This window comes from Pleurodeles waltl, chromosome 8 (genome assembly GCF_031143425.1).
Source record: "Pleurodeles waltl isolate 20211129_DDA chromosome 8, aPleWal1.hap1.20221129, whole genome shotgun sequence".
In the NCBI taxonomy this organism is placed as follows: Eukaryota; Metazoa; Chordata; class Amphibia; order Caudata; family Salamandridae; genus Pleurodeles; species Pleurodeles waltl.
Window position 1 is genome coordinate 1,418,516,796 of NC_090447.1, and position 17,772 is coordinate 1,418,534,567.

At 46.6% G+C, this 17,772-nt stretch overlaps 1 protein-coding gene across 4 annotated transcripts in view; it reads right to left on the reverse strand.

Annotated features, from left to right (window-relative positions):
* The window catches only part of HLCS (holocarboxylase synthetase), a 678,650-nt gene that overhangs the window by 367,922 nt on the left and 292,956 nt on the right, over positions 1 to 17,772 (reverse strand). For all 4 annotated transcript variants that reach the window (XM_069202536.1, XM_069202535.1, XM_069202537.1 and 1 more), the window contains one exon: positions 631 to 905. In XM_069202536.1, coding sequence (XP_069058637.1) covers positions 631 to 905 — 275 coding nt within the window. The remainder of the gene's footprint in view (positions 1 to 630; positions 906 to 17,772) is intronic.

Genomic DNA, 17,772 nt, shown 5'->3' on the forward strand with positions numbered 1-17,772 from the left:
GCCGGACAGGTGCTGGTGCTGCGTAACACTCACGCTTAACGTGGCTCAGGACACAGAGGGGCTGCTTTGTTGGCATTGGCAGCCATTAAAGCGCGGGGCGCTTCCGCCGTTGTGTTTTATATAGGATGTATTAGTACCAAGCTTTAGTGGTACACAAGAGCTACGAAACACTAGCGCTGGACACACAGAACACATAAGGAAATGCGTTTGTACCCGCAGGACGTCTTACTGCATGGACTAACCAGAGGTCAAAACTCCAACCCGAAGACACGTCTCTGCCGCCGGGAGAGCCAGATGCACCTGAGCACCATCCGATCAAAGAGAAGCCCGAAATACACACAATAAATATAACCCGTGGCCTTCAAAAACCATGACCTGGGACCTTCCAGCCTGCGCTTCACAGAACCGTGCATTAAAGAAGATGTGTAACACGCTCCGTTCCGCAGTGAAGCGGGGCCGAGGGACAGAGGTAGTTTAAACGCGTCACCCAGGACACAATGGATGACCTCATAAAACATTCCTTTCAATTATCAGGTCACATGATTAACAAAACAGCGCTTCTTTGTACATTCATAATAAGGGCCAATTGGGAAAGGCATCAACTTTAAAGAAATTGTTAATATGACCTACCCGTCAAGCAGATTCATTGTGGTTGCTGTGACGTCGGCAAAGAGCACCACCTGCCCAAGCTTCTTGGTGAGAAGATTCTGCCGATATACATCCAGGTCAAAGTAATCGGAGGAAAAGTCGACCACCTGGGTGACGAGTGGCGCGAGAGCCGGGGTGACCTCCTCCTCGGGCTGGTGCTCCTCGACAACCTTCAGGGACATTTTGCTGGATTTTATCATCATCCCTTGTGGGGACGCTTTCTTCCAAAGCCAGGGGAGGAAAGACGCTCGTACTTCCTGCGAGAGATACAAAAAAGACAGAATAATTATGTCAATTCGTGTGGGAATCCTTCTCCCCCGCACTTCCTAGGTTTGTTTTAATCCACTGCTTCTCAAGTAAAGCGCGTGCCCCTACCCAATTGAAAGCAATCCACGCCTTATCCTCTGAAAGGCGCTCTCTAGTAGCTTTAGATGTTCTGGGCTGGTCTACTCTGAACATGTCTCCTGTTGGTTACACAAGGTACACCTGGACAGAGAAGGTGGCCCTTCTGCTGATATGTCAATAACCCATTCCGAGACATTTCAATACAATGCCGCCTGGAACTTCAGAGGGAGTTGGGTACACAGGTGTGAGTGCAGGAGTGGTTAGTGAGCAACTGGCGCCACCTGTGGTGAAACCGTGCAGTTAACACTGTAATCCTGGATTTCTTAAATGGGCCTTTCTCTACCCACCCAGACTTTTTAATATTTATATGTACACTTTCTTGAATATTCTCAAGGCACTGGCCTTAACATCCACTCATACACGTCCAACTTCTTACCAGCCAAAAATAAGTAGTCAGAAAGAAATGAAAGCAAATTGGGGCCAAGACAGAGGTCCCTGTCCTAGGCCATGCTACAAGCAGCCCCCTTCCAGCATCTCCCGTCATCTTCAAGTGTCTGCTCGGGGGTCTACCTTAATGAAAACTGCAGCATGAAGGCTCATATCTGTGGTCTCCATGCCGGCATTCTTCCAAATCTGTCAGTAAGTGAGTGAAAATCTTGCAAGCTCTGCACAGAGGTAGCCGACACTGTAGGCAATTCAAAAGTGACTAAACTAACATCTCTCTGAAGGCAAACCACAGTACCATCTCACAAAACGTCAAACAATCCAGAAAGATGCCACCTACCTGATCATGGCTCAAAAAAGTACCTTGTGTTCAATGGCTCTTAATCAGACCTCATACCAAATTCAAGTTCCTCTTTTGTGCCTACGATTACCTAGATGGTGCAGCCTCCACAAGGGCTTCCACATGCCTTCACCACATGCCTATTTGCTATCAGGCTCACCTGGTTCACATTCTAATCATGACACACATAAAAAGGTGACAGAGAATTTTCAAAGTCCTAATACTTCAAAACTATCTTTCTCTAAATAGGTTGATGACTGTTGCTCATCGCCTTCAAAAAGCCCTGAAGAACCACCTCTTCCTTAACCCTTTTGCTGCTAAGCCTCCATAACTTTTATACACATAAGGTATCCACGCCAAATACGAGTCCTTTTTTCCAACATTCTGGGGATCCTAAAGGTGCCTAGGGTTTGTGGATTCTCCTGGAGGGGACTGAGAAAATAGGCAAAATATGCTCCAGATAAAAGTGTCTGTTTTTTTTCTCTAAAAATGGCATCCACAAATGGTTTGCTGTACTAAAGTCACCATCGTCCCAGCTTTCAGGAACATGCAGCGCTGAATCAAAAAACTACATTTTGTACCACAGTTTTAGCATTTTGCTAAAGAGGTAGCCTATTTGTCCTATTTTTTGTGCTTTCAACCTACTTCCAGTTTGCGGTGGAAAAGTGTGCAACCCATGGGTGAGCTAGAAAAGCTATACATTTCTGAATTTAGCAATAGGTCATATTTATAGATCCCTCAAGTTTTTCCCAAGGAAAATCACTGTTGGAATAAAGAAATATTGAAAATGAGGTGGAAAAACCAGGCCTTTGTAATATTTTCATCTGTAACTGTCACAATGGATTGACAAAAGCAATATACCATTACGTACGAAAGACCCTTCTGGTTGCGGGGATATATAGGGTTTGTAGGTTATCCAGAAACCCAAGGTACCCAGAGCCAACAACTGAGCTGCACTGTACAATGTTTTTTCACTGAGTACAAGTATAGACCAATTCTTAGCGCAAAATAGGCAGAGTGAAAAATGGGTATCAAGGAAACTTATGTATTTATGAAATGGGCACAAGATATAGAGTTTAGGAGCAGTGGTAATTTGTACATTTCTGAATTTGTGGGTACCCATATACACTGGTTTACAATTGAAAGGCACAAATGCAGCAAAATCCAATTGGTAATAACAAATGTTCTACTATTCTTTGCTCCCACAAGTCTCCCGATAAAAATGGTGCCTCACTTGTGTGGGTAGACCTAGTGCCTGCGACAGGAAACTGCCCAAAATGCAACATGGACGCATCTCATTTTTCCACTGAAAACTGTCCCTTTAATTCCCAATGTGAATAGCTCTAAATTTTAGACACTAGCTAAGCCAACACATAGGGAAACCTAGCCAGCCTGCACATTTTTGAAAACTAGACATCAAGGGGTATCCAGGGTGGGCTGACTTGTGTGGGTCTCACCATGTTTTTTTTTACCCAGAATCCCTTGCAAACCTTAACTAAAAAACATGTTTTCCTCATATTTCTGTAATGAGAAGTTCTGGGATCTGGGGGGAGCCACACATTTCCTTCCACTCTGCACTCCCCCCCAAGTCTCCCGATAAAAATGGTACCTCATTTATATGGGTAGGCCTAGTGCCTGCAACAGGAAATGGCCCAAAACGCAATGTGGACACATCACATTTTTCACTGAAAACTGACCCTCTTTTTCTGATGGGGGAATCTCCAGATTTTAGACCCCAGCTCAGCCAGCACCTAGTGAAACCTAGCCAACCTGTACATTTTTGAAAAGTAGACATCTAGAGGAATCCAGTATGGTGTGACTTGCATGGATCCCATTAGGTTTTCTTATCCACAATGCTCTGCAAACCTTAAACTTTTCCTGGAATCACACATGTTGCTTTCATTTCCTGTGATGGACACTTCTGGAATCTACAGGAATCCACAAAATACCTACCACCCAGCACTGTCCCACCTGTGCCAATAAAAACGCTCACCTACTTGTGTGGCTGGGCTGTGACAGGAATGGATTAAACCAAGGACAATGGGAGCACTGGCATAGATACTCCTATTGACCTCGGTTGGATCAGTTCCTGTCGCTGGCACTAGTAACACGTACCCACACACCTACAAGCTCCTTCTTGCAGCACTAACTCAAAGGTATTTTGTATGCCTTTAAGGACTTGATTGAGGGGGACGGCGAGTCTTTTCACCTTCTCCACCCAGAAGGCGTGAGCCCTATTAAGACCAGACATTCTCTGCAACATGACTGTCTGGCCAGAGAAAGGAATTCGCTTTATCTCAGGCTGTGTCAAGAAAGATCAGTACTCAATCACAGAGAAAGATGAGACTGCAGAGGATGCCTCAAATGCCACGAATGGATACAGTGCCTCATGTAAAGAGGCAAGAGAAGGTGAAATTAGTAACAGGCAGGACATATGGTCACAGATCTCAGCAAACGGCTGAAGTTATTGAGGAGATCAGAGTGGTAGTATTTGCTCACAAGGATCTCAGACATCCCAGGCACTCTGCATGTGTCTCGACAATGACAGTGGCAGTTTACAACAGTGCTTGAGGAAAACCTCTGGACAGAGAGGTCAGAAAACACAACTAGGGAGACAGCTCTATACATGGTTGGTGCATTTGCATATTTATTTACTTACTTATGCCTACAACCCCTCCTGGGGTATAGGCCATCAACCAGGACCCTCCAGCCATCTCTGTTCTGGGCTTTTCCAGTCACCTTGCAGTCAGCCTTAAGGCCTTGGTGCCAGGTGTTTCTTGGCTTCCCTCTTTTTAACTTGACGATTCTTAATCAGAGCTTGCCTGGTGGTGTTTGATGCGAGCTTGCAGAGGGTGTGACCTATCCAGCCCCAGTGTCTTTTCATGATTACTTCATGGGCAAAGAGTTGGAAAGTCTGCTGCCATAGGTCATTATTGGTTATGGTGTTTGGCCAGTGGATTTGGAGGATTTTCCTCAGACAGGTGTTGATGAAGATCTGGACTTTGATGGTGGTGGTCACTGTTGTCCTCAAAGTTTCTGCTGCATACAAAGGACCGATTTTACACTGGTGTTAAAAAGCCTGCACTTGGTTTGCAGCCTTAAATCCAGGGAGCGCCAGATTTTCTTTAGCTTAATTAAGGCAGTCCTTGCTTTGCCACTTCTTGCTTTGATGTTGGAGTCTGTGCTGCCTAGCTTGTCTATGAAACTGCCCAGGTAGGTGAAGGCCTCAACCTCTTCCACTGCATTGCCTGCAAGAGTGACTGCAGTTGTGCTGGCCATGTTACCCTTCAGGATCTTGGTTTTTCACCTGTGGATGTTGAGGCCAAGTTGTCCTGATGTGGCTGCCACATTGTCAGTCTTCTCAAGCATCTGCAGATGGGTATCAGAGTAGGGCCAGGTCGTCTGCAAAGTCCAGGTCATCGAGCTGCATCCAAAATGTCTACTGGATCTAATTTCTTTTCCTTGCTGTGGATACCTACATGACCCATTCAATGGCCAGAAGGAAGAGAATAGGTGAGAGCAAACAACCCTGGCCAACGCCGGTCCGCACTTGGAAGGCTTCCGCGAGTAGAGCTCCATGGACTATCTTGCAGTCCATTCCCTGGTAAGAGTACCTGATGATTACGAGTTTATCAGGCACACCGTAGTGGCAGAGGGGGTTTCAAAGGGTCTCTGTCCACACTGTCAAATGTCTTCTCATATTCAATGAAGTTGACAGAGGAGTAGGTTCTAATCCATCGACTGCTCAGTGATGATGAGCGGTGTTGGAATCTGGTCTGTGCAGGATCTATCTTTTCGGACACCAGCTTGCTTGTATTGCAACTGAGTGTCGACTTGTTTCTTCATTCTGTTCAGGGTGACTCTTATGAACCCTTTGCCTGGGGTTGATAGAAGAGTTACCCCTCTGTAGTTTGCAAAGTTACTCAGGTCACCTTTGTTGGGGATGAGATATCCCTCCTTCCAATCTGATGGCATCTTTTCCTCTTCTCAGATCAGACCCTTCCAAACATGCAGGAATGTTGTCAGGTCATGCTGCATTCCCATTTCTTAGGTGTCTGATAGCTTGCTGTATTTCATCCTTGGTTAGTCTGCTGCAGTTGATTGGTAAGTCCTTTCTAGCTGGCTGTATGTCTGGTGGGGATTGAGGCACAGACTGGTCCAGCACTTCTTTAAAGTGCTCCACTCATTTTCATTGTTAGCCTTTGTTACCATTACCCGTTAATCATGGGTAAAACATTTGCATAGTATGCAGAAATACCAGGGTTCCTGGCAAAGCAATGGCAAGAGTAACAAAGCTACTACACTGAATGCCTTCCTCCCCAGTCAAAGTTAGAGAGAGACTTCATATGTTTGTACACAATTAGGCAACATCGACCTTAGATGTGTGGCTATGTAGAGCTTCAAAATGGAGACCTGTGTGAAACCCCTGTGACCGACTCAATCCCTTTCTGGGCACTTTTGACTGGAAAGGAGGGATTGTGTGAACCATGATGCACCAGGTGTGGGTATTAATAACTCAGTTCATCAATCAGGGAAATACTTTTGTCTGACTTGTGAACACTCTGAGGGAATCCATTGCTTTAGTGGTGAACAGGGACTTCAAAAAGTAAGGAAATTACCTCCTCAGGAATACTGGAGGGTGGTTAACTTGCAGATGCAACCTGAAAGAGATGCATCTTCCTTTCTGACTGTCAAACCTCACACATGTTTTCTGCAGTTATATCATTAACAAGTTTAAGGTGAGGGAATCCTCACAACTGTTGTAGCTGATACGTTAAAGATGAATGAATCCTCTCAAATGATTTGAAGAGGTTATGAGTCAAAACTGCTGTGAAGGGTAAAGGGCAATTTGAAGAGACAGAACACAAAGAGATTCTTCACAATTTGATTTGGAATCAAGAGATCTGGTAGCATTTGAAACAGACACTACTACTTGTTGGGAGTTTATGAATTGATGGCTGAAGGGCACATATCTTTAAACACCTGCACAAACCTGAGATTCAGAGAACCAAAAAGATGAACAGACCAAACGAAGGATCAAGTAGCATCCAGTGACCTCACACTCAATGTCATCCATTGGACAACACATTCAAATATCTAGAGTTCGTCAGGTTCTCATTTACACAAAGAACCCTCACTCAGCAGCTCAACAGATACAGCCTTCAGCTCTTTGACGCTGGACTGATTTTAGAAATGTATTCTTAGTTCAAAGATAATACCCTTTACTGGCTTACTCCAAAACTTTCATTGGCTGTTGGCACTTGAACATCGGTCTCCCATGGTACATATGCACTAAGAAGTTCCATAAGGGCATTTTGCAATTTTTAATGATTTAGGGCCTCATATCCTGTCCACTGAAATCTATATCCTATCCTATGGGATTTAGATTTCAACGGACGGGATATGCGTTAACGTTGTGATGGAATAACTCATCTGCCAATGTCTAAATCAGGCCCTTTAATATTTCCCACAAACTTTCTTCGAAAGCCCTCTTCACTGACCCTTAAGAGAACGGTTTTGTGTCTTTCACACATTTTGAACTCACATCTGTGTTCTTATTCTAGTAGCAATTTCTTAATACAATCTTATTCATTTTATTACACTTTGATTTGGGCCATAAAACTTTTTTTCTATCATAACTACATTGCTGAATGGTTTGTTATTTCATCACATACCCTATTGCACACGTTTATAAAGGTTGGCCTTTCTGTATGCATGTATGTATGTGGCATATGCACAACACAAACCAAAAAGGCATTGTGTGTTGTACTGGATCAAAAATATATACCCAGTCAATGAATAACTGGAGAGAGAGCTGGCTTCTGAAATAAAATTGAACTTTACTAGATTGTGATGTAAAGTTTCTTTAGAGATGCGGATCGTCACTCTTTTTCTAAAATCAAAACAAATATGAGGTGGGTCTGATGGATACAGTAATGTTGTTTAGATCCTGGATGCTGATCTTTCTGTTTAGGATAAGCTACCAAGTTGAGCGGAAGGGTGTCTGTTATGAAGTGCTCAGTTATAGGAACATACATACACAGTGTGGTTATCTAGTAACAGTTTATTGAGTATATTGGATGTATCCCATCAGGAAGAGGGTGTTATGACAAGGCCAGCCCAGAAAACTCTGTCAGTCACCACCCAGTGAACCCAAAGCATCAAGCCATTACATCACATTATAATAAGAAAAACTTAATAGATTAACACATTAACCTGAAGGCTTTTCCTTAAAGAGTACCCTTATAAGTAAGTATGTATAGGTTGTTTATATCGAGCAAACCTAGCCAAAAGACTGCAGAACGTCCCATTATAAGGAAAGGTGGGAGTTCTGCCACAGCTCATAGCAAGGCTGGCACCTCTCATTCTCCATAGTCTTCCCAGTTACTTCCCTAGAACTGCTGATTTCAGGATTATGAGAAAAGGCTTCTTTTTCATGGTTAGCCCCCATTTTGTGCATGGTATTTAATGTGGTCTCAAAGTTGTTAGTGCCCAGGGACCCTGCTAACCAGGTTCCCTGGGCCAGATCTCTTTCCCTAAAACTGCTGTGAGGCATTGGCACAATTGACAACACCTTTAGCTGCCACTTTAAGTCCCTAGTAAATGGCACTTAAGTATCTAGGGCATGGGGTACTAAGGCTAGGCCCCTGAGGGCAGCAGCACAGATTATGCCACCCTCATGGGCCATGCATCCAGAGGCACCCAGCACTGTCATTGCAGGCTGAGTGTCCTGGTGCAATCCTAAAATGCAAACCCGACATGGCACACTGTGTGACCTATCCACTATACACTGCGTGCAATACAGGAAAGTTACCCCTCTGGCAGGCCTTCCAGCCCTAAGACAGGGTGCATGATATTGTATCTGTAGGCATAGCTGCTTGAGCAATATGCCCCTGTTGTGTCCTTGCCAAACCCAGGACATAGTAAGTGAACAGACCAGCCATTGTAAATGCATGTGCTGGACATTGGTCAGTACAAGCTTCACAGCTACATGATGGCTACTCTGAATCCTCGGTTGTTTGGTATCACACAACTCAAAATGATAAATCCAAAATGGTACCAGCATTGGATTTATTCCATAATGTACCCAGGGGTCACCTTAGAGGTGCCCCATGCAAAAGCTAACTATCCTGACATGGTCGCTGGCCAGTCACAACCAACCTGCCACCACCAGACAAGACCCTGCAACCCTGGGGTGAGAGCTCCTGCTCCCTGGGTCCCAGAATAAAACTTTTTCAGGGTGGATGTGTTACACTTCCTTCCTCAGAAATGTGCACTGCTCTGCCAGTGAGCTTCAAAGGGCTTACCGCCTTTGAAATTCAACTCAGAGGCCAGCTGCTAGCAGCAGATGGCCGCCCACTGCAAACTATCACTTTTGGCGGGAAAACACACATAGCACAGGAGGAGTGGTCAGCCCCAAGCTCGCATCACCCCTAAGGTGTTGCATGCGAGGTGACCCCTCCATTTAATTTTCCTCCATCATGCATGGTAGGAAAATAGCCAAACAGGGATAGAGAAGTGATCTCTGCTCACAGGAAGTGGTCACTTAGTGAGTTTAGCCACCCTAAGGTAGCTCACCCATTGGTCACTACTAGGTATTCCCCTAAACGCCCACTAAATACAGTATTTAGTGGGCAGCCCTAAACCAGAAATTCAGATTCCAAGGACAAAAGAAGACCAGGAACAAAGAAGGCTCAAGAACTGCAGCTCTGGTGCACAAAGAAGAAGGTGCCAAACCCTGCCTGCTGCACACAGCTCGACAATCACCACTATGGGGTTGCTTGCACATCAGATATACTCTGCAAACCCCAAGAGGACATCCACTGTTCTAAAAATCGCTGAAGCTCTCTCTTCAAAGTAAAGGCATCACTCTCCTGCAACCAAGATCGGAAGACCAGTGAAGTAGAGTTCACTGACCAGCTGCTGACCAAAGAACCGGATGCCGCAGCTGGACCAAATTTCACCCAACGGACCCTGAGGACGAAAGTTTTGTGGCACTGCGACCTTCAGTGGCCGAAACATGCAATAGCCCGAGGTACTGGTCAGTCCACGTCGGACACTCAGAGGACAGTCCACTCCGGACTGAAAAAGGACCAGGAGGAAGCCCCAGTCGAGGGACTTCAGAAAACATAAGGACCTCCCACTGGAGTGCCCCTGCTGACCTACAAGTGACCCTCAAAGCGACCTACCTCACTGAGTCGCTCTGCACCCGGCCGCCCTGTGCCCTGCACCGAACATCCAGTTGTGCCCTAAGGGTCCACCACCCCTTGCAACTTTGACACTCCAAGGGGACCCACCGGACTTACCTGTAAGTCCACCTGTGCAGTGCTTTACCAAGTGGTCCCCCGCAGTGGCCTTGCATCAGCTCTAATGATGTTCTGCAGCTGCTCCCGCCAAAACTGGGAGCCGTCTAAACTTCTTCAGCTGGTCCACAGGGCCCACCGATGACCTCGACTTATCTGCAAAAGGAGGCATTGGTGAACGCACTACCTTATTTTGTATGCATTTTTTAATTATTTCTCAATTGATTCCTATGGTGCGTAATTAAACACAGAACTGAAACATTTTCTAAACTTTAAAAATTCATAACTTAAAAAGTACTTACTCAATTTTGATGATCTTGGTCTTAAAAATTTATAAAAATCTGAAGTATTTTTGTAAATTGGTCTCAAGTTATTCTTTTGAGTGTGTGGTCTCATTTATTGATACTGTGAGTACAACAAATGCTTTGCATTTCTCCACGATTAGCCTAACTGCTTGACCAAGCCACCATAGGAAATAGTGCACCAGGTGGTCTAGTTTTTACATCTGTAAGCCAACGTGTGGTTGCCCGGACCCTCTACACAGTGTGCGCCAGGTTTTGCACACTACATAGAGGGTCAGCCTCCTAAACTTGGTGCCTCAGCGGTGGGATAAAGACTTTACATTTGCTGATGCCACTCTGTCAATTTGCGAGCACACAAATAACTCTCCAAATTGTCTCCAGCTTAACTGCATTTTTTCAATTGGCTATTTTTTTTTGCAAAATTTTAAACTAGCTGCTAGGGCCTGGTTAGGTCCCTACAACAGTAGTTAGAACTAAAAAGGCCTTACTTTAGTTGGCCTTATCCAGAAAGGGGTTCCAAAATTTATAAAAAGGTCCCGACTTTAGTAAAGTAAACATGTCAGATTCAGAGAACCAGAGGCAGGAGCTTGACCTGGCCCCTTACCAGGCATATAGCTATGCCCAGTTAAGGAAGCTCTGCAAGCTGTACCAAATTCCTACTGGAAAACCTGCTAAAGTTGACCAGCTTAGATTTCTGGTAGCTCAGCACGAGAAAGCCCATTCCACAGCGGAAGTAGATAATTAAGTCTCTGATGGAAAGGAAAACCTTGTGGACAATAGGGATGACGGTAGCTCCTCTTACCCTAGCATAACAGAAGAAGGTCTGGTTTTAGCCAGGCTGACCAAAAGACTGGCCTTAGAGAGTCAGCTATTGCAATCTGAAACAAATAGAAAAGGTTTGGGCCCAGGACTCATCTCTGATGGCAGCATCCCAGTAATGAAAGAGAGATCTTTCAGTCTTAAACTCCCAAAAGGAGTTGTCCCTCCCTTCACAGAAGGGGATGATATAGTGAAATGGTTTTCTACCTTTGAAAGAGTCTGCATTGGATGGGAAATTAAGAAAAAACACTGGGGCACACTGTTGTGGGAATTATTCTGAGGAAAGTGCATGGATAGGCTCCTGACACTGAATGAGGCAGATTCTAAATCCTATGAACCTGTGAAGGGTACCCTGATTGAGGGCATTGGATTTTCAACTGAAGAGTACCGCATAAAGTTCAGGGAGGCTCGAAAAACCCACAGACAAACTTGGGTTTAGTTTGTGGACTATTCGGAAAAAATGCTGAGTGGCTGGTTAGCTGTAACAAGGCACAAGATTATGATGGGCTATATAACCTATTCATGGAAGAGCATCTGCTGGGTAATTGTTACAATGAGAGGCTACATCAATACCTGGTAGATCAAGGTACACTTTCCCCTCAAGAGTTGGGAAGGAAGGCAGACCACTGGGTCAAAACAAGGGTAATCAAAACTACCATTGGTGGGGGAGACCAAAAGAAAGAGGCCAAAAAGACCCCTCACCGGAAGGGAAAGATGGGGACCAAAACAAAAATGAGGTCTTCTCAAGGTCCCCAAACATCTGCACAGAAGGGTTGGTCCAGAGACTCTTCACAGTCAAGGGGTGGGTACAAAGGAAAGAACTTTGATCTCAACAAGGTTTGGTGCTATGATTTCAAGAATAGAGGGCACCAAACCGGACAGCCTAGGTGTAAAAACAAAAGGAATGCCTCAAGCCAACCTGCAGTAAATACAGTTGCTAATCTCCAGATGGGATCAGAGCTGTGGCCTGACCATGTCAGTGATCCCACAGAGGCAACATTGGCCACTCCGGGAGGGATAGAATTATCCTGTGCTGCCTGGTCAAGTAATATGCAAAAATACAGGCAGCACCCTTTGATTAATGAGAAGGTTGAAGCCCTAAAAAGACACAGGAGCTAGTGTTACCATGGTAACCCAGTACTTGGTCCACAAGTCAGTAGCTGGTAGAGAAGTCTTATCCTGTCACCAATGCTGACAATGAGACAAAGTTCCATCCTACGGCTATGGCAAACTTTGATTGTGGGGAGAGTAGTAGGACAGAAAGAAGTGGTTGTGTCCTCATCCATCCCAGTATATTGCCTGCTTGGAAATGACCTGGAGCATTCCCCCTGGGCTGAAGAAGAACTGAAGAACCATGCAGCCATGCTTAGGATCCCAGAATGGGCCTGTGTGAAGACTAAACTTCAGAGAGAAAAAGGAGAGTTGGATCCTGAAATAGTGGACCAGCCTTTCAAGAGAAAAGGCAGTAACACTGGATCACAAGTCAGAACCCCTTTTCCCAGGAAGAAGACTTTCCATTCCCAGAGGGAACCAAACCCGCAGAGCTTGGGCCTTACCACCCAGAGCTCTAGGGCCCAGGAAGGTCCTCTAGGGAGGATCAATCAATCATGAATTTGTAAAGCGCACTACTCACCCATGAGGGTCTCAAGGTGCTGAGGAGGGGGGAGGAGGAGAAAAGGGGGCTGGAGAAGTGCTGCTACTGCTTGAACAGCCAGGTCATGAGAAGTTTCCTGAAGGTAAGGAGGTCTTTGGTCTGGCGCAGGTGGGTGGGAAGAATGTTCCGTATTTTGGCAGTGAGGTGCGAGAATGATCTACCGCCAGTTGCAGTTCTGTGGACGTGTGGGACGGTTGCGAGGGCGAGGTCGGCGGAGCGTAGATGCCGGGTCGGGATTTAGAAGGAGAGCAGTCTGTTGAGGTATTCTGGTCCAGTGTTGCGCAGTGCTTTGGAAGCGTGGGTGAGGAGTTTGAAGGTGATTCTCTTGTTGACTGGGAGCCACTGCAGGTTTCTCAGGTGGTCTGTGATGTGGCAGTGGCGGGGGATGTTCAGGATGAGGCGTGCGGAGGCGTTCTGGATGCGTTGCAGCCTCTTCTGGAGTTTGGCCGTGGTTTCTGCATAGAGGGCATTGCCGTAGTTCAGTTTGCTGCCTACGAGGGCTTGGGTGACTGTTCTTCTGGTTTCGGTGGGTATCCATTTGTAGATCTTTCAGAGCATGTGGAGGGTGTTGGAGCAGGAGGAGTCAGAGCGGCTCCGAGAGTGGCAGGCCACCAGAAGTCATCTCATGCGGAGGGGGTGGAGCCAAAGATGAGGACTTCCGTCTTGTCGGAATTGAGTTTGAGGCAGCTGCTCTTCATCCATTCGACGATCGCCTTCATTCCTTCGTGGAGGTAGGCCTTGGCGGAGTCCTTGGTGAGGGAGAGAATCAGCTGGGTGTAGTCTGCGTATAAGATGAGGTTGAGGGAATCGGGAAATGTTAGCGAGCGGGGCCATGTAGATTTTGAAGAGGGTCGGACTGAGGGACTAACCCTGGGGTACGCCGCAGATGATTTTGGTGGCCTCTGAGCAGAATGGGAGGAGGCGGACTCTCTGGGTTCTGCCAGGGAGATAGGAGGTGACCCAGTCCAGGGCTCCGTCGCAGATTCCTGCATTGCTGAGGAGTGAGCGTAGGGCGTGGTGGCAGATGGTGTCGAACATGGCCGAGAGGTCCAGGGGGATGAGGGCTGCGGTTTCACCGTTGTCCAGTATGGTTCTGATCTCGGCGGTGGCGGCGACGAGGGTGGTTTCGGTACTGAGGTTGCTGCGGAATCCGGATTGGGAAGGGTACGGGATGCAGTTCTCCGAGGAAGCGAGTTAGTTGTCTGTTGACAGCCTTCTCGATGTCTTTTGCCGGGAAGCAGAGCAGGGAGATAGGCCGGAAGTTCTTGAGGTCCTTTGGGCCGGTCTTGGGTTATTTGAGGAGGGCGTTGATCTCGGCGTGTTTCCAGCTCTCTGGAAAGGTGGCAGACTCGAAAGAGCTGTTGATAATCTTCCATAGTTGGGGTGCGATGACGGAGGATCTGTGCCAGGGGCAGAGAACCTGACCTATTCTTGAAGGCCTGAGGCAGCAAGCTGCACAGGAAGAAAAGTGTACTGTCAGTGGTGCCCACAGGGTTTATTGGGACGATGGACTCTTGTTCACTGAGGCCAGAGAGCACTCAGGCCTGGTGCAACCAGGAGGGTGGTAGTACCTCAGCAGTTCAGAGAGTTTCTCATCACTCTAGCCCATGGGTACTCACAAACATTTTCCCAGGGGCCAAAAGGTGTGGTCTGTGATGTGTCCGAGGGCCGCATTGATGCTAGTGGGGTGTGGTCAGGCCGGGGATTGGGATGTGGGGGGGCATTGATGGTAAGGTGTGTGTAGGGGAAGCAAAGCATATACATGTAGTTGCTGAATTGCACAGTGTGAAACCAGAAAACCTGGGATTAATCCAGGCTTCCCCACTTTACCAAATTGTGTGATTCTAGGCAATACTTTTATTTCTTTTCCCTTCGTTATCACATAAAGGTGACCTAAAAAAAATACATGACTTCAGGATGTCCAGTGTACAAAACATTCTCCTATGTTTGATTTAAAAAACTATAATGTTTTTTAATAGGAACCCAGGTCATCTTAAGAGTGCACATGGCAACCTACTTGCCACATTTTACTATTGGCATTGTCGTCAGGGTAGGGGGAAGAATTGATGTTTCTAAATTCATATTTGAAAACCATCACTTTTAAAACAATACTTCTCAATACGCTGATATAATCTGATGTATTAAACTGAAAAGATTCTGCGTGTGAATTAAATACACTTTTTCAATTTTGAAGAGACTTAATCATATGTTTACACTTCGCTGCAAGCTGGCTTTAAGAATGAAGATGCTCCCAAAGTTAAGGGATGCAGGACTTAACAGTTACTTCCTTTCTTTAACACAAATTAGCCTTTAAATAAACACTAGCCTGTTTCTTTAACATATTTTTTATTGATAGCATCTATCTGAGTAAACAACAGCAGAGCGCTGCTGTACACCAGAGGGCCACATGTAAAGGTCAGCAGGGCTGCATGCGCCCCCCGGCTGTACTTTGAGTATCAGGGCTCTAGCCCATTGACATTCCCCTTGCTGGTGTAGGAGGCTGGCCTGGTTTGTAGTGGGTACCTTGAGTACTTACACCTTATACCAGGTCCAGTTATCGCTTATTAGTGAAGTAGTGTTCTTGCAGGTTAGGCTGATAGAGGTAGCTAGAGCAGAGCAGCTTAGGCTGAACTAGGAGACATGCAAAGCTCATGCAATACCACTTATAGTTACAAAGTACTTAAACAAAAGTAAAGACAATACTCAGTGTTACCAAAAATAAAGGTAGTTTATTTGGGTGACACAGTACCAAAAATATCTTAGAGGCAATACTCCTTCTGGAGGTAAGTATTATACACAATGTATACACTAGACACAAAAATAAGGTAAGTAATTAGACATAGGATAGTGCAAACAATAGGAAATCCTATAGAATGAAATGGGAGAAAATAGGTCTAGGGGCAACACAAACCATATACTAAAAAAGTGGAATGCGAATCACGAATTCCCCCTAGACACGTGTAGTGTGTGCAGAATCGCTAGGAGAGTAAGAATACAATAAAGGTAAGTAAATTACCCCACCCCAGAGCCCAGAAAAGCAGGAGTAAAGTACTGCATGTTTCCTTAGGACACACTACAACTGGTGATATGGATTATTGCAGTAACCAACCAAGTCTGCAAACAACAACTGCTGGATTCCTGGACCTGAAGGCCTGCAAAAGGAGGGGACCAAGTCCAGAAGTCAAAAGAAGTTCCAGGGAGGACAGGAGCTCCTCCCAACCCAGAAGAGAGTGCAAAAGAAGAGTCCTCTGTTGGACGAAGGCTGCAGGAATGCACCCTAGGAAGATGCCAGCGGGTTCCTGTGTGATGCAAAAGATGTCCCACGACGTGAAGATGGATACAGATGTGATTTCATGTTGGAAGTCGCCAACAAGCTTTGATTACGACAAATGTGTGTTTTGCGTCAAAATGGCGCTGGCTGGACCCAGGAGGGACCTGGGGGCCTCAGATCTGTGTGAGGAGGAAGAGGGGCTCTCAGTACTTTAGAGAGTCCTCAGGATGCCAGGCAGCACCCACGGAAGTCCCAGGACACAGGGACAAAGGAGGTGCAAAAAGCGATTGGTGCAGCACTACAAAGAAGGGTCCCACGCCACCAGAGGTCAACTCAGTGAGTTGAGCATCACAGGATAGAGTGCTGGGGACCTGGGCCGGGCCGTGCACAAAGGAATTTTGCAAATAGTGCACAGAGGCCTCAGGAGGTGAAGAAGACGCGGTGCACAGGGGTACTCTTGCTCTCTGGGAAGGCAAGGTCTTACCTCCTCCAAATTGCGTCAGCAGGACCTCAGGACAGTCTATCTTTAGTCCACCCTCTGTGTTTCTAGGAGCACGCCCGTCGCTGTAAGAGGAGTCCTGGAGTACCGGTCGTCGACTTGGAAGGTGCCTGCCTAAGCAGGGGAGTGACTCAGTCAACCCACAGGAGATTTCTTTGGCCCTTCTGGTGCAGGATGAAGACCGGGAGTCTCCAGAGCGTTCACACTATGGAAACTTGCAGTTGCTGGCTGGAGCTGAAGTTGCAGAAGAAAAGTATCCCTTGTGGATACTTTGTTGCTGTTAAAGCGGTTCCTGGAGCAGCCTGCGGTTGATCCGTGGTCAGAGGATCAAGTAGTATTTGCAGAGGATTCCTGCTGGAAATCACTTGAAAGTAGAATCTGAAGGGAACCCACAGGAGAACCCCTAAATAGCCCTGAAAGGGGGATTGGCTACCTTATCAGGTAAGGACCTATCAGGAGGGGTCTCTGACATCACCTGCTGGCACTGGCCACTAAAAGCCCTCCAGAGTGCCCCCACACCTTGCAAAGCAAGATGGCTGAAGTCTGGGACACACTAGAGGAGCTCTGGGCACCACCCCTAGGGTGATGATGGACAGGGGAGTGGTCACTCCCCTTTCCTTTGTCCAGTTTTGCCCCTAGAGCAGGGGACAAAGGGTCCCTGAACCAGTGTAGACTGGCTTATGCAAGGAGGGCACCATCTGTGCCCTTCAAAGCATTTCCAGAGGATGGGGGAGGCTACCCCTCCCCAGCCTGTAACACCTATTTCCAAAGGGAGAGGGTGTAACACCCTGCTTTCAGATGAAATGCTTTGTTCTGCCTTCCTGGCACTGAGCTGCTCAGACCCCAGGCGGGCAGAGCCCTGTCTGTGAGGTGGCAGCAGCTGTAGCTGAGGTGCAAGCCTCAGAGAGCTGGTTTGGCAGTACTGGGGTCCATAGTGGAGCCCCCAGGATGCATGGAATTGGCTCCCAAATACCTGATTTGGAATGGGGGGGGGGACAATTCTATGATCTTAGACACCTTACATGGCCATATTCGGAGTTACCATTGTGAAGCTACATATAGGTATTGACCTATATGTAGTGCACATGCGTAATGGTGTCCCAACACTCACACAGCCCCAGGAAATGGCCCTGAACTATGTGGGGGC